We start from the raw sequence: 24,221 nt of genomic DNA, 5'->3' as shown, positions 1-24,221 counted from the left end.
ATGGGAGGCATCCTGAAATTCAGAATTTAAGCATTGTTTGGCATGAAAAAGTAGCTTATACTATGGAAATGTAGTTAGGAAAAGAAGTTTTCAGCATGTGAACATTTAGACATTTCGACTGGCTATTTCACTTTTAATCTAGGGATGGGTGTGTGTTTTTTATATATATTATATATATAATATATATATATATATATATAATGAGATCTAATAGGCCTTACACTGATTAAAGGAAGCAACTTGGGGAGAGGAGCACAGCAGGATAAGTTATTTGTGTTTCCATGCACTTTTCTGAAGTGTTCTTTACCCACAGTAACATGATGTTGAGTATGTTTTATGTTCCATACGTATGCCATTTATAACAGCTTCTTCTCCCTTGATGTCAGAGCAGACACATTATTAGTGTAAAAACTGCATTACACCACACATCATGCCTGATTCTGAGAAATTCTGAAATTCCAAGGAGAGGTTTACTGATATGCCAAAGAGCTTAAAGAAAGCAGTGGCATATTAAATTTGGGATCTTCAGAATTAACAGCATGAGTTGCTGGAGCAGTTTGTTTTGACAGGTTCTTTTTCAAGCCTTTTTCCAGTTATTTCAATTAGTATGATGGGCTGGTTTGGACTTCTTTGTTTTGTGTCAGTATGAGCACAAGCGGAGGTGTTGGAGCCTATGCTTATGTGTCTAATTTACGACAGCATTTTTTAGTATCACAGAAAGTCAGAATTACCAGTTATGTGATGGTGTTAGTTACTTTCTTCAGTTTCCCAATCTCTCCTAAACATCAGTTCAAGGATTTATGCCATAACTCAGTGCTAGTTTTTACAGCATGAAAACTCCGATGTCAATAGTACCATGTGGAGAAAGATGGGCATTACTTGGAGCCATATGAAAAGGGTAGGGAGGTATTCCTAAAAACATGACCATGTTCCTTCATTTTGGGAATAAGTCACAATGAATGATATATATAGACACCCAAGCTTTCTGGCAGTATTGGATCTGGATCAGGTGGATTGCTTCAGGTTTCCTTAAGGAGAGGGCATACTCAAAGGTAGTTAATTCTAGCTTAAATGAGCTAATGCTCTCTTTCTTGTTTTAGATTCTTCTCAAATGTATATATTTTATCCAGCTTGTATTATCCACAGGTTTTTATACTCCTAAAACATAATTTGTATTTATGAACATTTTCATCTGATGTGTATTCTTTCTCCACATTTCCTTGTATCCATGATAAAATATGTAATCTGTATGTATAAACTGTGTCATTCATCTTTGTATTTCTTTATTTTGCTCTGTCTTTGTTGTGTCTGTCTCTAACAGGCTCATCTCATCTCTGTATCTTCCTCATCTCCTATCCTTTGGGTTCTGTAAACTCCCTGAAGGTTCAGAGGTAGTATAAATACATATTCTTGCTTGGGCTTCAGATCATTTCAAATGTACACCCATGTCTTCATCTAAATTTCTTGTCAGCATGCAACTTCTTGCTATAGTGATTAAAAAAATACTTCAGGCCTTTGTCAGCAGCTGTGGCACACTTAAGAGAAGCTTGTGTGGAATGATGTTTTGGGGGGGAAGAAAGTGCTATTTCTTTATCAGTTAATTTTCTTACATCAATTTGTGAAGGTGCAAATCATAGCATTTTAGTTTAAACTGCATGACTTCATGTGAACTATGCTTGAGATTCAGTCCTTGCATTAGAAAAACAGTTAAAGTGACTTCTTCCTCATCCTCTTAAATTGTGTATCATTAGTGAGCACCAAATCTCCTTGCAGTTACACATGTACAGTGGGAATGACATGGTTCTCCACTGGTTTAAAATGTTATTCGTTAAGAGGCCTAAAGGCACATACACAGTTCAGCCTGCAAAGATGCTGTCGGTGCTCTGTTACATTAGAATTTCATCATATACTTAAGAAAACTTACTGCTTTTCAATCCTTGATTTTTTTATCTGGACAGTGTTGTCAATTTAGATTTTGAAAATTGGTGACTAGTTGCAGTGAAAAGTCTGAAGATTGCTATAGCTGCTTTGCATATCAGATTTTTTTTTTCTGAACGGGAAGAAATCTGTCTGGTCTAGAAAAGTAAGCCGCTTCTTTTCTGGTTCAGTTTCGTGTGTCAGTTGCATCCAGTTTGTTTCCATTAACTGTGATTTATATCTGAATACATTGTTCTAGACGCATCTTGGATTTTGATTAACAAACACAATGCACATAGTTAAATGTCTTGAGTTTTACATTTTAGGGAGGAAGAGTATGTTACATGTGACATTAATTTACTGGGATTAATTTTTTCTTTTAATTTGGCAGGACTAACTGTCTCAAAATGCCAAACTATCTGCAAATGCAAACTTCTATTACTGTTATTATTACTGTAACAAATGTGGACCTTACTTTGATGGATTTTGATTTTCAAGTGGCTTGACTTTGCATGACAGAATATTTTTTGTGTGAATTCTTGCTTTATTCAAAGCTCTGGCAATTTCACGTTATCTGAAAAAGACACTTCTTCAGTATACGCTGAATTTTTTTAAAAATATAATTTTTAAAACGATGTTGCTATTTGCTTTGTAATGCATAGATAAGCCTTAATACCCATTTTAGCATGGTTTTATCTGGTATGTATTAAGTTCCTTTGTATGTAGTCTGGATATTTCAGTTTTACCACACTGTGAATTTGCTACATAAAAATATCTGAATGGTTCTTTGATGAATTCTCAAAGAATCCAGCTCTTCATGTGCTTTATGTAGGTGGACTTCAAGATAAATCAAATATTTTAAACTTCAAATTTATAATGACTCAAAGTACTACATTGCACTCTTGAAAAATAAAACACTGTATTTATCCCGTACAATGTGTAAATTACCATTTTGCTTAGGAGTGCTGAAATGGAACTGGCAAGGACAGGGCATAAAGGAGTTGAATGGCAAGGCCGTTCCTGCTTTTACTCCCCTTATAGAGAGTCGATGATTTATGCCCTTAACATTCTTACCAGCCTAAACCCCATATTTCCAATTCAAAGAAAAGAAGTAATAAACCATCACAAATGGCTTTTCTCAGAGCAGTTGTTTAAAATTGGGCTACAGTTTGGGGTTAGTCTGGTGGGTTTTTTTGTGAAAAGAGATTACCTATTGTCTCTACCTTGTATCTTTGTTACTCAGTACAGTAAAAAACCCAAACTTGTTGTTCTGGGATCCAGAGAGCTGTCTTAAGTTGTAGAGCTATTTAAACACATCTTACTGCCTCAAGGTAAAACTTGTGTTCTTTCAGATTACTCCAGCATATGGGTAAATCAAAGTTTGAGGTCTTCTGTTGGCACGGAAAAAGAACATATGCTATTCTTATAAACTTCACATACTTACTGGTTGTGGCTTTTATTTCCTTCTATGTATATTTTTACATATTTTTCTCTTAAAAGAAAAGTGGACACAATGTTTAAAAGTCCTTTGGACTCTTATGCTAATTGCTTTTGACACCTCCAATTATGATGTTAAAACTTCAGTATTTATAACCGGTGATCCGTGCTTTGACTCCTTTGTTGGTCAATATTTTTCTTTCTCTGGCAGATATCCCTGTTTTCATTTTCTTGAATTTCTGGGTCCAGGGAAAAAAAAAAGTGTAAGTGCTTAATTAGCAATGGAAAGATAACGAACTACTATTTCTGTTGCTTTCCTGTAACATCTTTATAATATAGAATATATATTATATGAGAAATTATTAAATTATTACAACTATTTCCCTTTATATAGAGCCCAGAATATAAAGGAATGTCTAAAAGGATAAAATTAAGAATTAAAAGGTCTTCTATTATTAGATTTAAAGTTTTCTGGGAGTAAGTTAAGACAGAAGCTTTCCCAGAGCATTTTATGGGTTGTCTATTTGAGTAAATGACAGGATTTTTTGTCACATTATTAGGATCCCCAATATAGTACAGAAGCAAAATTTATATAATTTATATATTTTTTATTTTTAATAGCTATAATACCATAGAATGATTCCTGTAAAAGTAATTTGAAGACTGCTAAATAAACAAAAAAATTACCATTTGAAGTAGTGCATTGGAATACATAGTTTAAAGATGATGGTGTAACGGCTATGGAACTCTGTTTTTCTTTAAGTTCTAATCAAAGCAGACAAATTGAATGATTGTTTATAAATATCTTGCATATGTAATAATTTCTGGCTTCTGTTTTGCAAAAGTTGTCTCTTGTGACATTTAGGAATTAATAGTCTCTTTTTACGTGAATTCCTTTAGGTTACATTGATTCGTGGCTTTCTAAAATAAATCCTATATTCTTGTCATATGTAAATTCTAATTATGACTTTATTTTTATCTACTTGGTTAAGTTAACATGCTTGTCACGTCTGGTATTTTTGCCATTCTCTGTTTATTTCACTGTAGTGCTGAACAAAAGCCCTGATTTCTATTCTTATTTTGATCTGTCCTTGCCCTGAATCAGAGAGAAAATGAACATATTTGCATTTTAAAGGTGGATACATTTAATAATAAGATTTCTAGTGCTTCATTTTAAAACATTCTGTTCCTGTACTTCCTAATGAAAGTACAGTATCTCTGTGCTGCCAGGATGCAGCTGTTTTGTGCCATGGGAGATTTGTCTAATGGAAAATAAGATGTCGGTATGAAAACCAACCTTTTCCTTGAGAAAGTGTTTCACCTGGGAATTCATGACCAGACTTAGTCAGGAATGCTGTGGTGCTCAGCTGTGACAGAAGCTGGATACTTCAGCATTTTGGCAGTGGTTGAGGTACTCCTGCAAGTCTCTGGTCCTGTTCAGACTGGATCCTGCAAACCTCTCTGTTTCCTGGCTGTGGCTGAGGACATGCAAATGTGTGTAACAGTGGTGTGAGAGGCCACACTGTGGCTTTTTGAATTGCCCAGACAGTGTGCCTAGCTTAGGACTTTCTGACTGTCTTCGTCTTCAAATATCGTGAACATATGGTCTTTGTTACTGTGCAAGTTTAGGTTGATTTTCACGAGAACCAATGTTTTCACATCATAATCTCAGTCATATGAGAGACTTTATTTGCTATGGAAACAAATATATGCTGGGCACGAGATGCTGACTCTGGGCCAGTTGGACTCAGTAGTTATTCCTGGGTATGTGTTAGGGCAGTAAGAGATAGTTGGCTCATATATTTGGTACTTTCTCTTGTACTTCATGGTGGTGTTCAGAGCTGGGTGTGGCTTCTGCCATGCCAGGGAGGGAGAAAGTGAAGGCAAGCAGGGCATGGCCTGTCACCCTGTGGGGTTTGTGTGCTCCCACACCCTCTGGCCATGCACAGGGGCAATGTTGGCATTAAGTAAAAATATGCTTTATATGTCGTATACTTGTCACTTAATCTTGTTTTTCTTTCTGAGCTTTTGCTAGCAGAATTTTGCTGGTTGCAAGGCTTATGCTTTGCTTACGCAAGACTGAGGTGCATTTAAACGCTTCTCATTGCGTGATATTTTAACTTTTAATATATTAACTTTAAAATTTTAAAAAATTAAAATATAAAGACTGAGGTGCATTTAAACGCTTCTCATTGCGTGATATTTTAACTTTTAATATATTAACTTTAAAATTTTAAAAAATTAAAATATAAAAACTTAAAATACTTTACTAAATCTGCACTGAAATTTTTTAAAAATGTAACTGCTGAAACATTTGGTTTACATGTGTCCATAATCATGTTGTTCAATACTGAGCTTATAAATTAGCTTAATTTCCAATTTGTTTATTTTTATACCAGCCCCTTTTTGTGTTGTTTTTTGTAGTTGTTGTTGTAATCATGACATTCTTATACATGAGTAACTTTATGAAAATTAGTAATCCTGTTTTATTCAACGAGGAGTACTTATGCAGACAGATATTGCCCCAAATTGGCAGCTCCTCAAATTACTTACAAAAACTATGTGAAGGCAGGACTCTCCCCAGATATAATATCTTAAGAATCAAAAGCTTTAATTGGTATAAAAAGTTTGTCTTCTAATATCCAGGAGTATTTTTTACATTTTCTAAATTATATTCTCCCATTCCCAACTGCACATGATGAATGTTCTGTCTTTTGAGAATGTGCTATTCTTAATAAGTTTTTAATTAAAATGCTGTGTTTAGATGCATTATATACATATGATACGAAATGTATGCAGATTTCTTACAATTGTATCATTAGATGTTGCTTTATTTATAGAATTGTTAGTATTCTGTAATAATGATACTTTCTTTAGCAGGTCAGATTGTTTCCCCACAAGCTCCTCCAGCCTGTGTTGAAAACAAAAATGATGTGAGCAGAGAAAACAGCACTGTTGACTTTAGCAAGGTAAGTGTTCACTAATGGTGAAGAGACCTTCCTGACTACCAAACAGATCTTTTCAATTAAATAAAATGAATCCATGTGAGTCAGAAAAAGCTGTAAAGTGCAGATTTTGCTTCAGCATTGAAGTTTTGTGTGCACTGCAACACAGTTTGTGTATGATAAAAAAGAATATTACATTTTCTTGCTAAATTATAGGTAACAGGAAATCACAGTTTGGGAACACAGTTAAATTTATTATGACAATATCATAGGTGTATATTTGTAAGGGCAATTTTTACCAACTATCAGAAAATTATCTAAGTAATAAAAGTGTTTCAGAATGCCTATAATTCATGCTTATCTCCAATTTTTCCTCCTTGTAGAAGTGATGCATGAATGCAAACCATGCTTTTTATAACCTGAACTCGTGGATTCCAGATGTCTCAAACAGAATGTGTTTCTATAAACCTATAAATTAATTCTTCTGGCAAGCCAAGATATTTCAATGCACTTTACAAAAGATGTTAACTGTTCGGTAGGGGAGATTGCAATGACAGTTCAATGCTAGATAGCAAAGAAAAGCAAACAACTTCTCAGCTTTAATGTAAAGGAGAATCATAATTTGTCTAAGTCTATATGTACCTAAACTGTTCACATTGGGTGCAGATGATAGACCTGACAGGGATAGATGACTTCAGCTGATGGATTAATACAACAAAAGTTGAGTACGTGAAAAAGGTGATTTAAACCAAAATTCTGAAGAACAGCACTTTGAGTCTGTGAAATCTTAATGTTAGTGCAGCTGAGCTAAAAGTAGAGTTATGTGATTGCTCCATCTGGTGCCAGACTTATTTCCTAGCAGCAGTAACTATTTGCACCATTTGAATTTTTGACTGAACATGCCAGACTAGAAATGGTATATGGCTGAAATGAAGATGGGAAACAGATCTTTTTGTCAATGACAATGAGAAGAAAGGAGGCTGGCTGGGGATGTAATATGGATGACGTTTCTACAGAGGTAGCAAGGACATTTATAAATAGTGACATATTGTTAAATATGTAATGTTAATCCTTTAAAAATATTTCAAAATAAGATTATAATGCTTTAAAAAGTCAAATGTGACATTTGTTTCCTGATATTTATATTAAAAGTGTTAAGTAAAACTAATTGTTTTGGGAAGCGTTCTAATATCAAGTTGGAAATCTTTGTAAAGGATAGAAAATATAAATAAAGCTGTCTATTCAAAATTAAGCTATGTGGGGGTTAAGGGAATGACATTAGTTTCAGTAGTGCTTTTCTTGAACATTTCCCTAGTTGCTTTGAGTGTTTTAGGATCCAAATCCCAGTCAGTTATGTAACTCTGCATGATGTTTGTATTAAACAAGAATGAGAGCTGCATCATTTGATCCTTCACTCATTATTTTTGTAGTGCTGCAGCGTTGCTTATCAAAAGTGCTCTTCCTATTTAAACTAGCATGAGAAGAGATCAACATTTCATCTTTCACTAGCCTCAACAGTAATAGATACCAACAAGGATGTCAGGAATATGAAAGGAACAACTTTTGTTAGCAGAAATGAAATAACAGTAAAGGATTGTAATCTAATACCTTTTTTTGACTGCCTTTAAATAGATCCATTAATTCTTTCGAAGATACATAAGTAAAGTACAGTTTCCCCTTGAAATGTGCTATTGCAATAACTCCCAATGGTTCTAATTGGAATTATATGCACAGATTGAGAGGAAAGTAGAGCAGTACACTAATTTTCTCTTGAGTATTGTGATTTCTTGCTCTAATTTTGTTCCACATATTAATTTCATTTATCTTCTACGAAAAAAGGACCTTTGACTACCTCACGTATTCTCTCCCTGCTAATCCATCTCCTTTGGGCTACTTCTAATATTCCAAATTTGGAGTTGATTCAGAAAGCTGACTTAATCTGGATACAGCAGTGAAACTGCTGCTTGTATTGGTATCTATCTATGAAGAATGTCAGGCAGGCACTGAAAGCTGTCTTGAATGTTCCTTCAGTAGCATGGAGAGGGAGATGTAGTTTGTAATGAGCCTGTAAATGTGTCACTCCTCTTTCTTTGCTGCCACCCCTAGGACTTTGTATTCTCAGTGGTGATCTGTCACAGCACCACTTTACCCCGTGTCTGAACAGAATGGGGGTGATGGTTTAAGAACAGCATCTGGTTTGTTTATACTTTTTATGCCAGAGACTGAAGGGAACCCTAGTCCTGAAATACAAAATGCGTGAAGAAACTGCACCCACATCGCTTCTCATAGCAACGTTCCTGTGCTCCACATGGAAACACTATTTCTGAATCAACCCTTCATCCCATACTGACAGAGTTTGGTCTTTTAAATACCACATGAAGCAACTGACTTGTTTTGAATGCTAGTTGACCCTTCTTATAAATAAATTCGATTAATATGTGTCACAGTTTTAGTAAGAAAGGATGTTGGGTATTTTCTGTTTGTCTTCATGTCAGTTTATGTTTGGTTTCAGGACAGGCCTCCAGCACTCTTTTCAGTCCTTGAGTTGCTCTGGAGGGGCGTGGCCTCCCCATTAGTTGCTTGATTTTGTCTTTAACTGGAGCTTGCTAGGATTATTTAGTATCAGGTCATGAATGTGACTCAGGTTAGGGTGCAGATCATGATGCACATCAGGCTCTCCAGCTAAAGACCTCCTAGGATAAGAGATGTATAATGGATAGATTAGATGAAGCATTCAAAATATGTAGCTTCTGCCATTGCCCTAAATTCCCTGCAGGGCCATCTCTGCTGTTGTAGTGAAAGCAACACCCAGGGGTTGCGTGTGTTTGCTCGGTTTGCTGCTCCTCTGCCAGCTACTTTCCTTTCAACTCGGGCTCTCTTCACTACCTAAATGGTATTAGAGTCTCAAGCTGATAAATAGTACGAGAAACATCTGAAAATACTTTCTGGTACACAGGAGATAGAATGTTTCTTTCAGCTTTGAATCTTGTAATTTCTATGTTAGTAGAGTGACCTCAAGGTGATAATTGTGGCATGTTTTACATGAGACATTAAATGTTAAATGTATTTAAATGTTAAATCCGTCCATTCACATGCTAAAATCAGTACAGAATGCACATTGCTATGTGCCTGAAAGATTGCTTTCTTTCTCTCAGCTATAAATGACCTATAACACTAAAATTAGGTACAAAGTGAACCTTAGTATTGTATTTAATCCTGAAGAGTTAATTTGTGATTTGAGTGAAGAACAGAATTTACCTCACTGATACTTTACCTCAAAAAAGTACTTGGTTTCCAGCCTTACAGATTGATTTTATGCTTGTTTAGCTTTGTGAGGTGTTCAGTCATCTTTGTAGCTTAGGGAAGCGTTAGATATCTCTTTGTGATCTCAACAAACTAAGATTTCATTACACAGGCAACTGTGTTATATCTGAATTCTGATTTAGTGCCAGAGCCATTTGCAAGAAAACAATTTTCTAAATATTACCAAAAACTATGCAAACTAGTACTGACAGATGGCTGTAAGATAGACATTAAAATGGTCCACTTTAACAGTTTATATTGGATTTGGTTGCTGTTGTTGTGTTTAGATTAATAAAAGGAAAGCAAATGACAAAATTCATGCATTTTGAAACGTAGACAATACTGGTGCATAATTAAAGCAGACATACATTTTATACTCTATTCCTCCGTGTGGTCTTTGTTACAGAGACTTTGTTACAGTCTAAACTTTAGTCTAGATTGATACATTCCTAGGCAAATACCTCGAGCTGATATAGCAGTGTCATGATGAAGCTGTGTCTCTGTGTTTTCCTATCATCCTGCAAAAGTCAACATCACTGCCTAAAACTCCGAAGTTGTTCTTCTGCTTTGTTCTTCAATTTGCTCTTGAGACAGTCATGGTCATCATAGCTTATTTTCTGTTATTTTCAGCAGAAGGGCAACTATCTTCTGTTAAATCTGAAACCAAAATACATCTTGGAAAATTATGTGTAGTGGAACATGTTGTTTTTCTCACTGAGATTGTAATACAGCACCTGTGAACTAGGAATTAATGATTTCCAGAATTGTTAGTTATGGAAAAATAAGGCATCTTAATTTCTTCTGCTGTTTTGACTTATTGATTCAGTTATTGATGCTGTTATGATTATTGATAAAAAGCTTTACTAGGAACTTAATCCTGTATTCCTAACAATGTTTTTAATTCAATTTGTTCTCTTTATAAATTAATTTTGCAGTACTCTGTTTTCAAGAAAAATTAATCCAATAATTAAAGTCAAGTTGTTTGGTTTTGAAAAACATTTTTATTTAAAAAGATATTATTCAAATGACAAGAACAGGGGACACTGTGTAATTGAAATAACCATGGTTAATGTTGCAGTGACCACAAAGTCTCTGTCAACAAATCAGGGAAAAAAAAATCCATGTGAATAGCTTTCAGGTTTTAATTTAATATACTTTTCCCAGGTTGACCTACACTTCATGAAAAAGATACCACCTGGAGCTGAAGCATCAAACATCTTAGTTGGTGAACTAGAGTTCCTGGACCGTGCAGTTGTTGCTTTTGTTAGGTTGTCTCCTGCAGTGCTGCTCACAGGACTAGCTGAAGTTCCCATTCCAACAAGGTACAGTTGGATTTATTTCGCTTCATGTTTTTCTGAGTACCTTGTGGAGACAAGGTGATGTAACCTTCAGCTCTGTCATTTACTGAGTTATGAGTTTGTTAACAGAGACACCCCTCAGATCCTCTAAATGATGTATGGGTATATTCAGAAACATGCTGTTTTGTGTGTACTTTGGGGAAGTAGAAATGATGGCTTGTTAGATTACAACACACAGTTCATCCTACACAAACTAGTATTACTGCAGATGAAATACTAAGGTGAAATATTCAGCTTCTTAGAATATTTTATCTGGAACTGAAACTACTTGTGTAATTATGTCCAGAACTAAAAAATGAAAAAAGGAATGAAGAAAAGGCAAAAAACCAAACTGTGTGATTTGATTGACTAGGGATAGTGAATGAATGGATGGAGAACAGGCAGTAAAGATGTTCTTCAAAAAGTTACTTTGTTGATAGTTGCATGGTAGAGAATGTGACTTGTAACCATAAATTTTTATTAGATTAATTTTTTCTAATTTGAGACTTTTTCTGATTAAGTACTTTGATTCTGAAAACAAATTATGAGGAATTTAAAAATAAAAGTCAATTCAGATGAAAACTCTGAAGTGATTCTCCCATTTCTGAGTTCATTGACTTAATTATTATTGCAATCTCCCACTTTTTTTTTTGTATTTGTGTATATGTCTGTACACATATTCTGTCTCTTTTCCCCCTTCCCTCTTTTAGTTTCTATGAAAGCAGACTTCTGACAGAAGGCAGTAGTGCATTCCAGTTGTTTGTGACACTCAGGAAGGAGCATAATGCTATGAAATGCAAGGCTGAGACTCAGATCCTTGCTCCTAGCCAGATAAACAGTATAAAATTTTCTTTAAGTTGTAGTTACTTTGTAGTTACTTTGTATATGACTTTTAAAATGTTTTCTAATTTTTGCGTGTGCATAAGGAACATTGAGGAACTGAGCTGGCCTTGAAAAAAACCCTCTGTAGCCTTTCCTGGTAACCTCCCCCAAATTCCCACAGGAAAAAAAAAACACACACACACCAAAAGGAAAAGAACAGATTTCTTGATTATTTCTTTTTTTTTTGGCCAAAAGAAAAATAAATAATTACAAATTAGGATAATTAAGAATTTCTGCAAAACTGTGTATTTAAAAAAATTTAGTAATGTAAGTCAATGTAAGCTTTGTGCATTTTAGCAAAACAGAATTTCATTTGAACCAGTGTTCTGCATTTTATAGAACCTTACTTGCCAACAGCCTCACATATAGGCTGTCTAGAGCCTTAATGGGAGTAAAAACAATTTAAAAATTATTTTATTTGGGGTAATTTAACTTCCCCAATATTGCAATAATTCATGCAACCATAAAATAGTTAATTCTGTTGAATTAACAGAGTTAAATAAATTAATGTTAATATGGTCTGTACTTAGATTATAGTTGCATTTATTATGTAAGATAAGGTTTGTTATGTAAGGAGGTTTTGATACTCTCAATCAAGACTGACTGTTAAGCTTATGATATATTTTTGGAAGTTATTTTCACATTTTTTTCTAAGCAGAGCTTCATGTTTAAATGCATGTGTGAGGATCTTGAGGGAGATTATATATCATGTTTGTCTTATAGATTCTTCTAGTCCATTTTTTAGATAAGTATTTCTGTAGTATTTATAGTTACTTCAAACCATCTATCCTTTAGAATTTTTAAAATTTAACTTTTATTTGCAGATTTTTGTTTATTCTTCTTGGACCACTGGGTAAAGGGCAACAGTACCATGAAATTGGAAGATCAATTGCAACACTAATGACAGATGAGGTATTTTTATTCATGGTTTGGTTTTAGTCTTTTTGTACTAACTGAAAAGGTATAGTAGGTAATTTCCAATCATCCAGATGAAATGTGGCTAATCATTCTGCTGATACACAAAGAGCATTCGAGTTCATTTCATGATCCTCTAACAGATTATGTTGCCATAAGGAGATAGCAAAATGAGAAACAAGATTCACAAGAGAAGATATCTTCACTGAGAAGATTCCATTTTACACAGTTACTTTTCAGTGGATTTAATCGTGTTTAAGCTGTAAAATCTCTAGAATATTTATCAACCTTAAGGATGTTTTTCTACAGCAGCTGGAACTTCTAGGAGAACTATATACCAGAAACTCTAGTCAATTGAAGCTGGAATTGTTTGTTTAATGGGAACTGTATGAAGTGCCTTCTATTTCAGAGAAAAGGGGTCGTTGTGAAAAACATTAGAGAGAGCTCTTTTTCCATCTCTTTTTCTTCCCACATCCTTCTCGATTTTTCACAGGTATTCCATGATGTTGCTTACAAAGCAAAAGACCGGAATGACTTGGTGTCTGGAATTGATGAGTTTCTTGATCAGGTTACTGTTCTCCCTCCTGGAGAGTGGGACCCAACAATTCGAATAGAACCACCTAAAAATGTTCCCTCCCAGGTCTGTACAGTGTAAAATTCAGACACTGTTAAATGCTATGATGAATTTTTGCTGTGTAGTTTTAAGTCTCATTAGTTTAGCATTTAGCAGAGTCACTATGTAAACATTTTGTATCCTCTTTTTGTTTTAGGTTAATTTGCTTTAAGAGAGCCCTTGACTTAGAAGCAAACAGGATAGAGATGACATTTCCTGTAGTTCAGAACTAGTTCTCTCCTGAAAAAAGACAGACAGTTGTATCTAAAGATCTTAAATTTAGGGATAATTGGCCATAAGCATCTTTGATTATTCCAAATAGTCATGGTTTGCTTTTGTTCTTACTTATTGCAAGAATTTATCAAAGCTTGCTATTCTTTAAAATGTTTTCTGATACAAGAATTTTTGTCATCAATTTTTTAAATTTCACAGAATCACAATTCCTTCTACTATTAAATTTTGGTGCTAAGACCCATGAGAAGTATCTTTTCCTTCTGGCAGGAGAAGCGTAAGATCCCAGGAGTTCCAAATGGTACTGCAGCCCATGGGGANGGGATAATTGGCCATAAGCATCTTTGATTATTCCAAATAGTCATGGTTTGCTTTTGTTCTTACTTATTGCAAGAATTTATCAAAGCTTGCTATTCCAGCTTATGTTGATGAATCTTAAAATTTTTATGTTTAAGCTTTTAACTCTCAGAGCCTTTTTTTTTTGACTATAATTATATTTTGGTGCTAAGACCCATGAGAAGTATCTTTTCCTTCTGGCAGGAGAAGCGTAAGATCCCAGGAGTTCCAAATGGTACTGCAGCCCATGGGGAAGCAGAGCATCCTGGGGGACACTCTGGACCAGAACTGCAACGCACTGGAAAGTTAGTGAAAACATATGCAAAATCTTAAGCTTTCTGAGTGATGCACTTCCAAAGGAATCACAGTGTTCTCTCTCAAAGGACTGTTTTGGCACATGATTTCTTTCAGTCATTTTTCCTGATTTGCTTACCACATAGTTGAAAAGGAAAACATGCTAGTTTGTAGAGGGGGGGACAGTGCAAGAGGGATTTGAGTTTTCACAATTTATTTATTGCAGGCTCCTTTCTCTGTCAGTTACAAAGGTCAGACCTCTGTTAAACTTTATTACTGTTTCTTGTTTCTGTACAGCATGAAGGAAAAGTTGGAAATAGTTATGTGCCGTATATTATGAATACTTACAGTTATTTTGTAGTTGAAGTTTCTGGGTTGTGCAGCTCTAGCATTTCTTTCTTACCTCAGTAAGCCACGGTATGTCCTGGTACATGAGGCTATGGTTATCACGGTGGCTGCAATATACACACATCAGAATGAACAATTTGACTCAAGGAATACTTATTTTCTCTCATCCAGTATGGTGTGGTGTAAGTGTCTCGGCTGTCAGCAATTGCCTTAGTGCAGTGTAGTTGGGTGATGGACTTTTCTTTTACCTTGCTACCTCTTGATATTTAAATATTGTTCCTACTTGCATGAAACTAAAGATTCAGCTGCAGTGCTGGTGTACACAGCGAGGCAGGGGAGGTGATGGCCAGTCTGGCTGTAAGCTGTTCTCTCACCAGTGAAACCTGCTAATTGACAGCTTGAAGGATTGTTTTAATATTTAGGAGGTAGTGGCGCTGCATCTTCCTCTTTATCTCAGCAGCATCTGATACATTGTGTGCCTGTAAGAAAAAGAGCATTTAACTGTATGGTATACTGTAAGGGAGTGTCTGTTCCTAAATATTTTTTGGCATAGTGTATTTGACAAAAGGTGACACTTGTCCTTGAAAAATGGTAGTGTACATTCAATTCTATAATCCACTGTATTTAGGAACAGATTCTCAAGTAAAGAATGTGAAGCTCTATATGTAGATGTGTGGGAAAATGGGTACTGTGATAGCTCTCTGATTATACAAATGTAAGGAATTATTTCACATAATAAACCATAGGGTTTAATGCATGGGAGCAAGCAACTGTTCAGAACTTTTAGGTCTGAATGATTAGATGACTTTATAAAAGAAACAGGCAAATTAATTTTTTTAAAAAACAAAATTTCCTGATTGAAGTTACCAAGACAGGCTTCTCAGAAACCTTTTTTCCTGGGAAGGATGTATAAGAGTATGTATCATTTGATCAAGGAACAGTAGCTTCTCTGCATTATGTTTGAAGCAATACTATAGAAGAAAGTTTGGTATGCCTCCTTAATTAATTTGAGTTCTTCTGTGTTTTTTTTAGATTTTTTGGAGGATTGATTTTAGATATCAAAAGAAAAGCTCCCTTCTTCTGGAGTGACTTCAGGGATGCTCTCAGTCTGCAGTGTCTGGCATCATTTTTGTTTCTCTACTGTGCTTGCATGTCTCCTGTCATCACATTTGGTGGTCTGCTGGGAGAAGCAACTGAAGGTCGTATAGTATGTGTTAAATCTGAACTTTTAAAACAAACTTGCATTCCTAGGTTTGTGGTTAGTATTTTCTTACTGTTGCATGAATCACCTTTAAATATTGGTGTTTCAGTGTTTGGAAGGCTACAGACTAAGACATTGCAAAAAGAACCTGTTTGAAAATTTATGGACACTTCTCTTTGTATCATATTCAGAGTGCAATAGAATCGCTGTTTGGAGCATCCATGACTGGAATTGCCTACTCCCTTTTTGGTGGACAGCCTCTCACTATACTTGGCAGCACAGGACCAGTTTTAGTGTTTGAGAAGATCTTATTCAAATTTTGCAAGTAAGTGAAGATCATGATATATGTCATCCTTCACATGTTAGGTAATAGTAGAGGCACTGATCCCAAAGTTCCAACAGAATAGTCAACAATTTGTATTGGAGTGCACTGCTTAGGCTTTCAGAGTCTGAAAATTATGCAGTGACTGAGACAAGTGAATTGGTGGTAATGCAGAAAGGTTGATTTTTTTAAAATTGTTGGCTTTTTGTTTGTTTTGAAGGGAATGTCAGCTTCAGGGTGTTGGTTGGTTTTTTTTGTTTGTTTGTTTGCTTGCTTTTTGTTTATTTGTTTTTGGGGTTTTGTTTGTTTTTTATTTTATCATTTTCTACTCTGAGACTATACATTTAAATCGCTGGTTTATCTCATCCCTAACTCAAAAGGTGTTACCGCTCACCAAGGAAGCCAAGGAAGTAAGTGCAGTGGAAGTGGTGCCATCTTTCAATAGTCACTAATACAGACCATGCCGGAGTGAAGTTCATGCCAGAACAGCACATACTCACATTTATGTTATATGACATATCTCTGCCACAGTGTGGGTAAAAATTACATCTCCATGTTGGAAGCCATCATGCTTCTCTGCTATCCTGTCTGCTTTTCTGCCTCATTGCTGTGATGGGGCTTCTACACGAAGATCTCCTGAACAACATAGAATAAGAGACCCACTTAGCAGCCCAATAAATTTTCTAGCACCTTCAGGTAGAGCTTTCAGTTCACTGTGCTAATGTCACCTGGTGTGTTTGGAGCTCTATTATCATATGCAATAAGCATACAGAATTTTGATGAAAGTTGTTATAGCTACTTTTTCACAGCTTAAAAAGAAATTGACAGGTGTTGGCTGTTCGCAAAGGAGGATATGGGATAAAAAGGGAGTCACACACGCTTCATGTGTGTGACTACTCTCAAAGCTTCTGACTTGCTTTAGTAGAGACAGAGGTCTTTGTGTCCTGTTAATTTGGAGGAGAGCTCTGGTCAGGAGGTGACTTGACAGTATCTTCAGTTCACATAGGTATGTAGTTTCTGATTAAGACTGTCTCTAGAAAGGAAAATTTGTAGCTGCCTTGTCTCCATTCACTGTGGCTGGACAAAATATTAAGTGTGTTTAATTTTTTCCTTATTTTTAGAGAGTATGGGTTGTCATACCTTTCCCTGAGAGCTAGCATTGGGCTGTGGACTGCAATCCTGTGCATCATCCTTGTTGCAACTGATGCGAGCTCCCTAGTCTGCTACATTACCCGGTTTACCGAAGAAGCTTTTGCTTCTCTTATCTGCATCATTTTCATTTATGAGGCCTTAGAGAAGCTGTTTCATCTCAGTGAGACATATCCAATCAACATGCATAATGATTTAGATCTGCTGACGAAGTACTCGTAAGTAAGATATTTTCTGTTAAACTGTTAGGTTTTGTAAATGGGTTGTTTTCTCCTTGAGGAGCACAGCAGGACAAGTTTGCAGTAGTTGTAAATTTAAGATGTTGAAGCTATTATGCTGTCATTTGGAAGTGGTAGTTACTGGATGTATGTGTACAAGCAAGATACATTTACTTAAGATAAGTAAAAATATCTTGACTTGGAGTTTCAAAAAGCTTCCATACATGCAATTTGGAAGTTCTAGAATTAAAAATAGGACTTGAAGGGACCTCAGTTTTAGGCCTCTATTGACATTTTTATTTAATGAGGTTTAGCTAAGTCATCTCTTCCTGTAACCTTGTACTGATGGTTTATAATCTTCTACAGGCGACAGGCTGTTCAGGCAATGTTTGTATATCATATATTATTTGATTTTGTTTGTTTGTTTTTTTCTCCAATTGGAATTTTCACCTATCTATAAAGGATATAAATTGATGTACTTCCTTTATTTTGACTTTCTGGCATTTAAGGTACAAGCTCCAAGAACTGAAATGGATTTGGAATTGTGAGGTGCTTCTCAGTGCTTATTGATTATGTCATAATCAATTTTTTTCTTAATAATAAGATTTTTTAACTAACTCCATTTAAGCAGCTTTACTTTATTGTGGAGTTTAGACAGGTACTATTGTACTTGGGGAATAAAAAAGTGAATTGCTTTTATCAATATAGTTTCATTTAGAAGAAAAACCTCATAGACTTGTTTCTGTGATATGAGAACAGAAATGTTCTAGTAAAGAACAAAATCCTAGTCTTTCCTGAGGCCAATCAAGCTTGGTCACCTCAGCAACTAAAATGTCATTAAAAAGCATTTTCAATGAAAATCCCTCTCCAGAAATGTCTTTATTTCATTGAACCCATTTGAACCCTCTGCATGAGCAGGGTGGGGCCCTAACAGAACAATGCTTGAAGAGTGCCACATCTTCTGTTCACTGGAAAAATAGGAGTGTCTCAACCAAATGTCTCATTTGCATTTTAAACTGGAAAAAACAGAACACAGCAACAGAGAAAACATTTGAGCTTTGTGTATATCATCACTACAAGAATAGTTAGCAAATCCTGAATCTGAATGTACATTATATAGCTTAATTCACAGAACAAGTTAAGTCAGAGAAACTGTAGTTCTGCTGTGACATACTCTCTCATCATGCTGAAAATAATTCTGTTCCTCTCTAATAGTTTAATCAGTAGACAAAGGAATAATAATTTGAAGAGAAAGCAATAAACATCAAGAATAGACCAAGCATGCAGTTGAGGTTGTATTCTCTTATTTAACTTAACTTTTATGAAGTAGGTATTTTACTCTGAAGATCTTCATATAGCACAGTCTTTGTGGATTGTCATCCTAGTCCTTCTGTTCACAAATAAACGTTGTAAGTTTTACTTAGAATTCCACTTATTAATCAGAATCCCAAACTGATTTTTGAGGAGTGGTATTTACTTTCTGCCTGCCCTTGGTAACTCTCTTCATTGAGTGTAGAATGTGCAGAGCACACAGAATGGTGTAAGAGCAGCTATTGTCATCTCCAGTTACACCTGTTGACCTGTCCTGTCCTACAGCACGACAGTTTTAGATTTTTCAAACACAATTCCTTAAGGACAAGTGTCTTCCGGATGTTTGAAAGAAAGATTTAACCACTGCCTAGTGGTTTCAAACACATATATCGATACCAAAATTATTTGATATAGTATTTTTGTAGTTATTTATGAGTTTATTATTTCATACCTATATTCTCTGTTATTCTTTCACTCTGTGTAGATAATACAATTAAGTTGACTTTTAAAGTCTTGCATTACATCTCACATTTGGCATTTATACTGTATCTTCTACTTGCAACAGTATCCTGTTTATTATCAATCAGGTCCATAGCAACTGACCCTGCTAATACCAAAATGAGCAAGCATCAGAGCTCTTATGGGATGTTACTTACATTTTTTTAACTTTAAAACTGCTCGTTGGAAATGCTAGTGTATGGGTAATCAATGCATATTGATTATCTTGTAAGAGCATATCTGATGAATCCAAGGATCTGTGCTCTGAACAGCAAAATGGTAATTCCAGCCTCTTCTGTTCTCTCCCCTCCTTTCTCCTTCATCTGAGTTTTTCTTAGTTTTTCTTAATTATTCAGAACTGGTCTCAAAAGATTGGGAGAACCTAAAGATGTGCTCAGTTGGAACAACTCTACTTCAGCTGCCCAAATGACCAGTACTTTCGCAGCAGACTTGGTGCCACCTGAACTCCACGGGTGCAAATACACACATATGACTGTCCAGATACAGTGGCCTTTTGCCCAGAAGATGAGGTGTCACAATTATTATCCCCATGGGATCATCACAAGACATTTCAAGTAACCCTCAGTCCATGCTCAAATATCTGAGTCTCAGTTCCAGAAAGATAAGAAACTAAAAGATGGATAAGCATAAAAGTTTACTTGAAATAAAACTGTCTCTTTTGTGTACTTGAGGATGGGGAATATTTATTTCAGAAGGAATTAGAAGCTTTTGCTGCAGCATCAGACTCCAGTCCTTCTACTTGTAGTTTAAATGGGTAACAAACTTGGGCTGAAACTGGTCCTGTCCTTAAAGGACCAGCATACTCTGTTACAGAAGCTAATTAGTATCTGCTGTTTTGCTAATTAAAACAGCTGTTTGCATTTTCCTCTTTGGGGATTTAAAGACAAGTTTTTAATTGTTAGTAAAGCCTTGGCAGTTCTTTAATTAGCCTTGGGTGAACTTCAAAAGGTTGAGTAACTCATTTCTCTTTGAATGCTCAGCCAAAGCTTATGAAAAACTTTGTCTTGGATCTGCAAATCTATGCTAGAAAACTCAGGTTATACTGTAAATTTTCTGTGTGTTCTGTATCCTATCTGTTGCCCACTCAAAAAATTGATGATAAATAGGTCAAAAGACTTGTATATATTGAAAGTTTTCAGTGTATGCTGTGGCCCAGCCCTCCTCTCCTCTCCCATGGGCTTTCCAAGAATGCTCTCATGTCCACAGCTAGTCTGTCTACATACCAGTACTGTTCCTTTGCCCTGGTGAAGACATGAGTTTGACCCAGCAAAAGTCATTGGCATGCTGTTAGTGCTCTCCCGTGGAGTGCTAGAAAGACAAAGAAAGTAGTAATTTAAAATGGTTGTTATTTCACTAGATTGAAACCATATTTCAAGTGAGAAAGAAAACCCTTTCTGTGTTTTTGGTGGGTTTGAATTCTGTCACAGACAGTCTCTGTTGCAGGAGTTTGATGTAAAAGACTGTACTGCATGCATCTCTTATATTTGAGAGTACAGGAATAATTACTACTATCTGCCATAACAAACCTTAGAAGACTATAGAAAGAACATTCAGAACAGTTGGGTTGGTTTTGTATTTATTTTTAAATTTTTAATCAAGCAGAACCAAATATTTGAAAATTGGCTGAAAATCCTCCTAAAAGATGTCTTAAAAATTATATCTAGCATTTTGCCATTTTAAGTAGAAGATAGGTATTTGAGTTACAGAATTCTGTCTCAAGAAGACAGAAATGTATTTTGTTGCATGATCCAATTAATGTAAAACTAGACCAAATGCACTTTTTACTCATTTTTTTATTTTATTTGTTACTCTGTGTTTAAGTATTAGTCCTAATCTTTAGGTGATCTGCTTGCAGGCAAATCCATTTGGCATTTATATATGTAACCTTTTCTTAAAATACCATCTTTTTGATATGAATGATAAAGAATAAGAGCTAAATCAAAAGAAGGACAAAGACAACCTCATTTTCAGTGTGCTACTGTGTGCTACTTTTTATTTTTAAACTGCATTGTTTTGAAGGAATTTGAATAGAGTAACTGCATCGTTTATTAAATTAAATGCACATACTTTTTGATCAGGGCTTTTCTTTCTATTTTTTTTATGTGACCTTTTTGTATTTGTCATGCCATTAGCATTTGTAGGTTGGCATAGCAACTCTTTTATTTCTGCACTCTCTTCCTCCTGTTTTTTCCTACCCCTGTAGCAAATATGTCTCCAGTTAGTGAATCCTGTCTGGAACGCTGATGCCCATCAGTTTTAATGTATATATTAAATATTAGAATGTTATTTTTGCTAGGAAAGGAGAACCCCAAACTGGAGCGAATAAGAAACACATTCTCAAAAGGAAAACAGAATAAGAATTGAGGATGAAAGGAATGTGATTTAGAAAGCAACCCAGTATTTAAAACACAAGCATTTTAAGACAGTTGTCTTAGAATACAGAAGATGAGTTATTTCTCAGTGTGAGGTGCTTAGATCTTGGGACTTTATATACCTTTTCATTTTTTATTAATTCTTTTTTCAAAGTGATGAATTCATGTTGTTTTTAATAAATCTTTACCAGAAGTTACTCAATTATTAACAGATTACATTGAATAATTTTAAAGTGATTTCTTGGCATAGTAATATGCATATTGCAATCTGTCTTGGTATTGACATGCACTTAAGCATTAGGAGTAGAAAATCCCACTCTGATGTAATTAGAGAGCCAAGATCATGTCAATCTCAGTATCGTTTGCAGGCTATAGAAACCATTGCTTTTAGAAGGCATTGTGAAGATTAGTTTTGTGCATACCACTGTTTGCACAAGGAAATTTTACATCTTTTATTATTTATATAACTTAATCTAAATACATCATTATTGGATGCAAATTAGAGTGGTTTATACCCTGTATCCCTTAAGCTGCAGGTGGAATGAGAAGAATCAGTGGTGATAAGCACAGAAGTGCTCATTACGATCCCAGGCATGTAATTGAATTCCAATTCCTTTAATGATTTCTTTGAACTTAGATATGAATATAGATTTTTCTTTTCCCTTTATAGTTTTTTCCTACAGTTAAATAACTGTGCTATATCCTCTGTGTCTTTCCCTAAGAATATCCCTCTTCTTCCCAGAACCATGCAACTACTGTCATTGAGTTTAACTGCTGGTTCCCTTTTGCTTCTTGACAAACCTTGGAATCTAGTCATTATTTTTCTTTATTCTATTTATTCTAGGACTTCCCTATGCCTGCCCAACCCAATTGACTTGTTTGTCTCTGTCTCCTTCATGTGAAGCCAGAGAGTGGCTACTTTGCTTTATTCTTTCCTACTATTCATCCCCTCCACTTTCAAAATAGATCTCCTTGTTAAGCAGTTCTCCACAGCATTCAGTTTTTTGTTGGTAGCTGGTCTACACAATGCCTTCAAAATCTAGAAAGGCTTATAAAAAATTCTTGTGTGGTTTTGTTATAGTACATTTGTGTGTATTCATGCACCACACCTGGACAATTGAAACTTAAGCTGACCATGTAGCATTATGATGTATGGCAGTATGTTATTTCCATATCAGCATTATACTGAATCTCTTCTCCTCAGGTGTATGTTTTTTTTAGCTTTGGAAGTAGGGGAAAGTGGCATCCTAGAAATATTTATCAGTGAAAGCTTTCAGATGAATTGTCAATACCCCACATAGTTACACTGCATATGAACTTCTATGTATGGCAGTTACATGCCATAGTACTGCTAAGAATGCATGGACTTCACGCTGCATCAGGCAGCTAATAAAAGCCAACCTTTGTGAGTTCAAATCAAAGCTGCAAAAAAGCTACAATGTGATTAGAAATCTGTTTTCTAGACTTTCCCCTTGACAGAACGTTCTCTTCCTGATGTGTGATCTGAAGAAACTGATTCTTTGAGATTTCTTCACTCTAGCATCAGTTCCCTGCCTCAGATTTCTCTCTCTCTCTCTCTCTCTCTCTCTCTCTCTCTCTCTCTCTCTGTGAAATTATTGTGCTGCTGAAGGCATTGTTTTGGTACTTTTTATAGGCTTTTCTATTTTCATCCTCAGCTTCACCAACTAAACTATATAGACTTCCAACCTTAGAGAATATATGTGGATGCCTACTGATGTTCGTGACTGTCAGAGATAGGCTACTTAACTTCATGGTCGTAATTCAGGATGGCAGATCTCATGAATAAATGAAGAAAAAATCTTGTCTTGCCATGACAGCTGTGCTGTGAAAGGATTTCATGATACTGAGAATAGAACTTAACTGACAATTTCATTTTCCATCACTATTAATTATTTTGTTTCCAGTCTCTTCTGCACTGAGACTTTGATTTAGTTATGGATGTTGGCATGAGAAGGAATATGATAAATATAATGCCAGGGATATACAGGTGTTGTAGGTACAAGATAGCAGAGAAGACATAATTTATGATGTTGTTGTCCCCTTCCCATAGCAATTGTTAGACAAACAGAAGGACTCTGTGAATGCCCATAATACACTTGAAAATGGTGTATTTGGACACAACCTAAACATGCATAGCATTCTGCTATTGATATATTTCCTTCAACCTTGTAAATGCAATGTAAAGAATACTTACACATATATTCTAATATACCTTACTTTAAAACAAATTTAGTTATATTCCATTTCATACTGTCATCTTATTCTTTCTCTGTTTTGTGCACAGCATACTCGTAGAGCATCCTCTGTGTTAGGGGAAAAACTTCCTACTCACATTACCAAATATGTGCTCTGATATTCAGTGAGACATATTGTTTAAACAAGCACATTTTGCAACTTATTTGTCATACTTCCCTGTAGTTTTTAAAATATTATAAATATTCATATTGAGAAAATCTCATTCTCAAGATATCTTAAGTGAGCGAGAAAGACATTTTGCCCTTCTAGGAAGAGGAAATGGTATATTGACTAATCATGAAGAAGCTGCAGTTG

General features: G+C 35.3%; 2 protein-coding genes across 11 annotated transcripts in view; one reads left to right on the top strand and one right to left on the bottom strand.

The window, feature by feature from the left end:
* Window positions 1–24,221, top strand: part of SLC4A10 (solute carrier family 4 member 10) — a 153,157-nt gene that overhangs the window by 101,012 nt on the left and 27,924 nt on the right. For 8 of the 10 annotated variants that reach the window (XR_001878295.1, XR_001878294.1, XM_017836284.1 and 5 more), the window contains 8 exons: window positions 6,232–6,323; window positions 10,767–10,924; window positions 12,646–12,733; window positions 13,230–13,376; window positions 14,121–14,221; window positions 15,591–15,765; window positions 15,951–16,084; window positions 17,203–17,448. Coding sequence is in view for 8 of the 10 variants with exons in the window: in XM_017836284.1 (XP_017691773.1) it covers window positions 6,232–6,323; window positions 10,767–10,924; window positions 12,646–12,733; window positions 13,230–13,376; window positions 14,121–14,221; window positions 15,591–15,765; window positions 15,951–16,084; window positions 17,203–17,448 (1,141 nt within the window). In the remaining 2 variants the exon portion in view is untranslated. The remainder of the gene's footprint in view (window positions 1–6,231; window positions 6,324–10,766; window positions 10,925–12,645; window positions 12,734–13,229; window positions 13,377–14,120; window positions 14,222–15,590; window positions 15,766–15,950; window positions 16,085–17,202; window positions 17,449–24,221) is intronic. The other 2 variants (XM_017836283.1, XM_017836290.1) reach the window with 1 other exon arrangement.
* DPP4 (dipeptidyl peptidase 4) overlaps window positions 14,255–24,221 on the bottom strand; it is an 80,855-nt gene continuing 70,888 nt past the window's right edge. Inside the window, exon 26 of the mRNA XM_017836293.1 lies at window positions 14,255–15,037. Coding sequence (XP_017691782.1) covers window positions 14,945–15,037 — 93 coding nt within the window. The 3' untranslated portion in view covers window positions 14,255–14,944. The remainder of the gene's footprint in view (window positions 15,038–24,221) is intronic.

This window comes from Lepidothrix coronata, unplaced genomic scaffold (assembly GCF_001604755.1).
Source record: "Lepidothrix coronata isolate B3197 unplaced genomic scaffold, Lepidothrix_coronata-1.0 Scaffold274, whole genome shotgun sequence".
In the NCBI taxonomy this organism is placed as follows: Eukaryota; Metazoa; Chordata; class Aves; order Passeriformes; family Pipridae; genus Lepidothrix; species Lepidothrix coronata.
The sequence above is the reverse complement of the archived record's forward strand: the minus strand, read 5'-3'. Positions and strand labels throughout refer to the sequence as shown.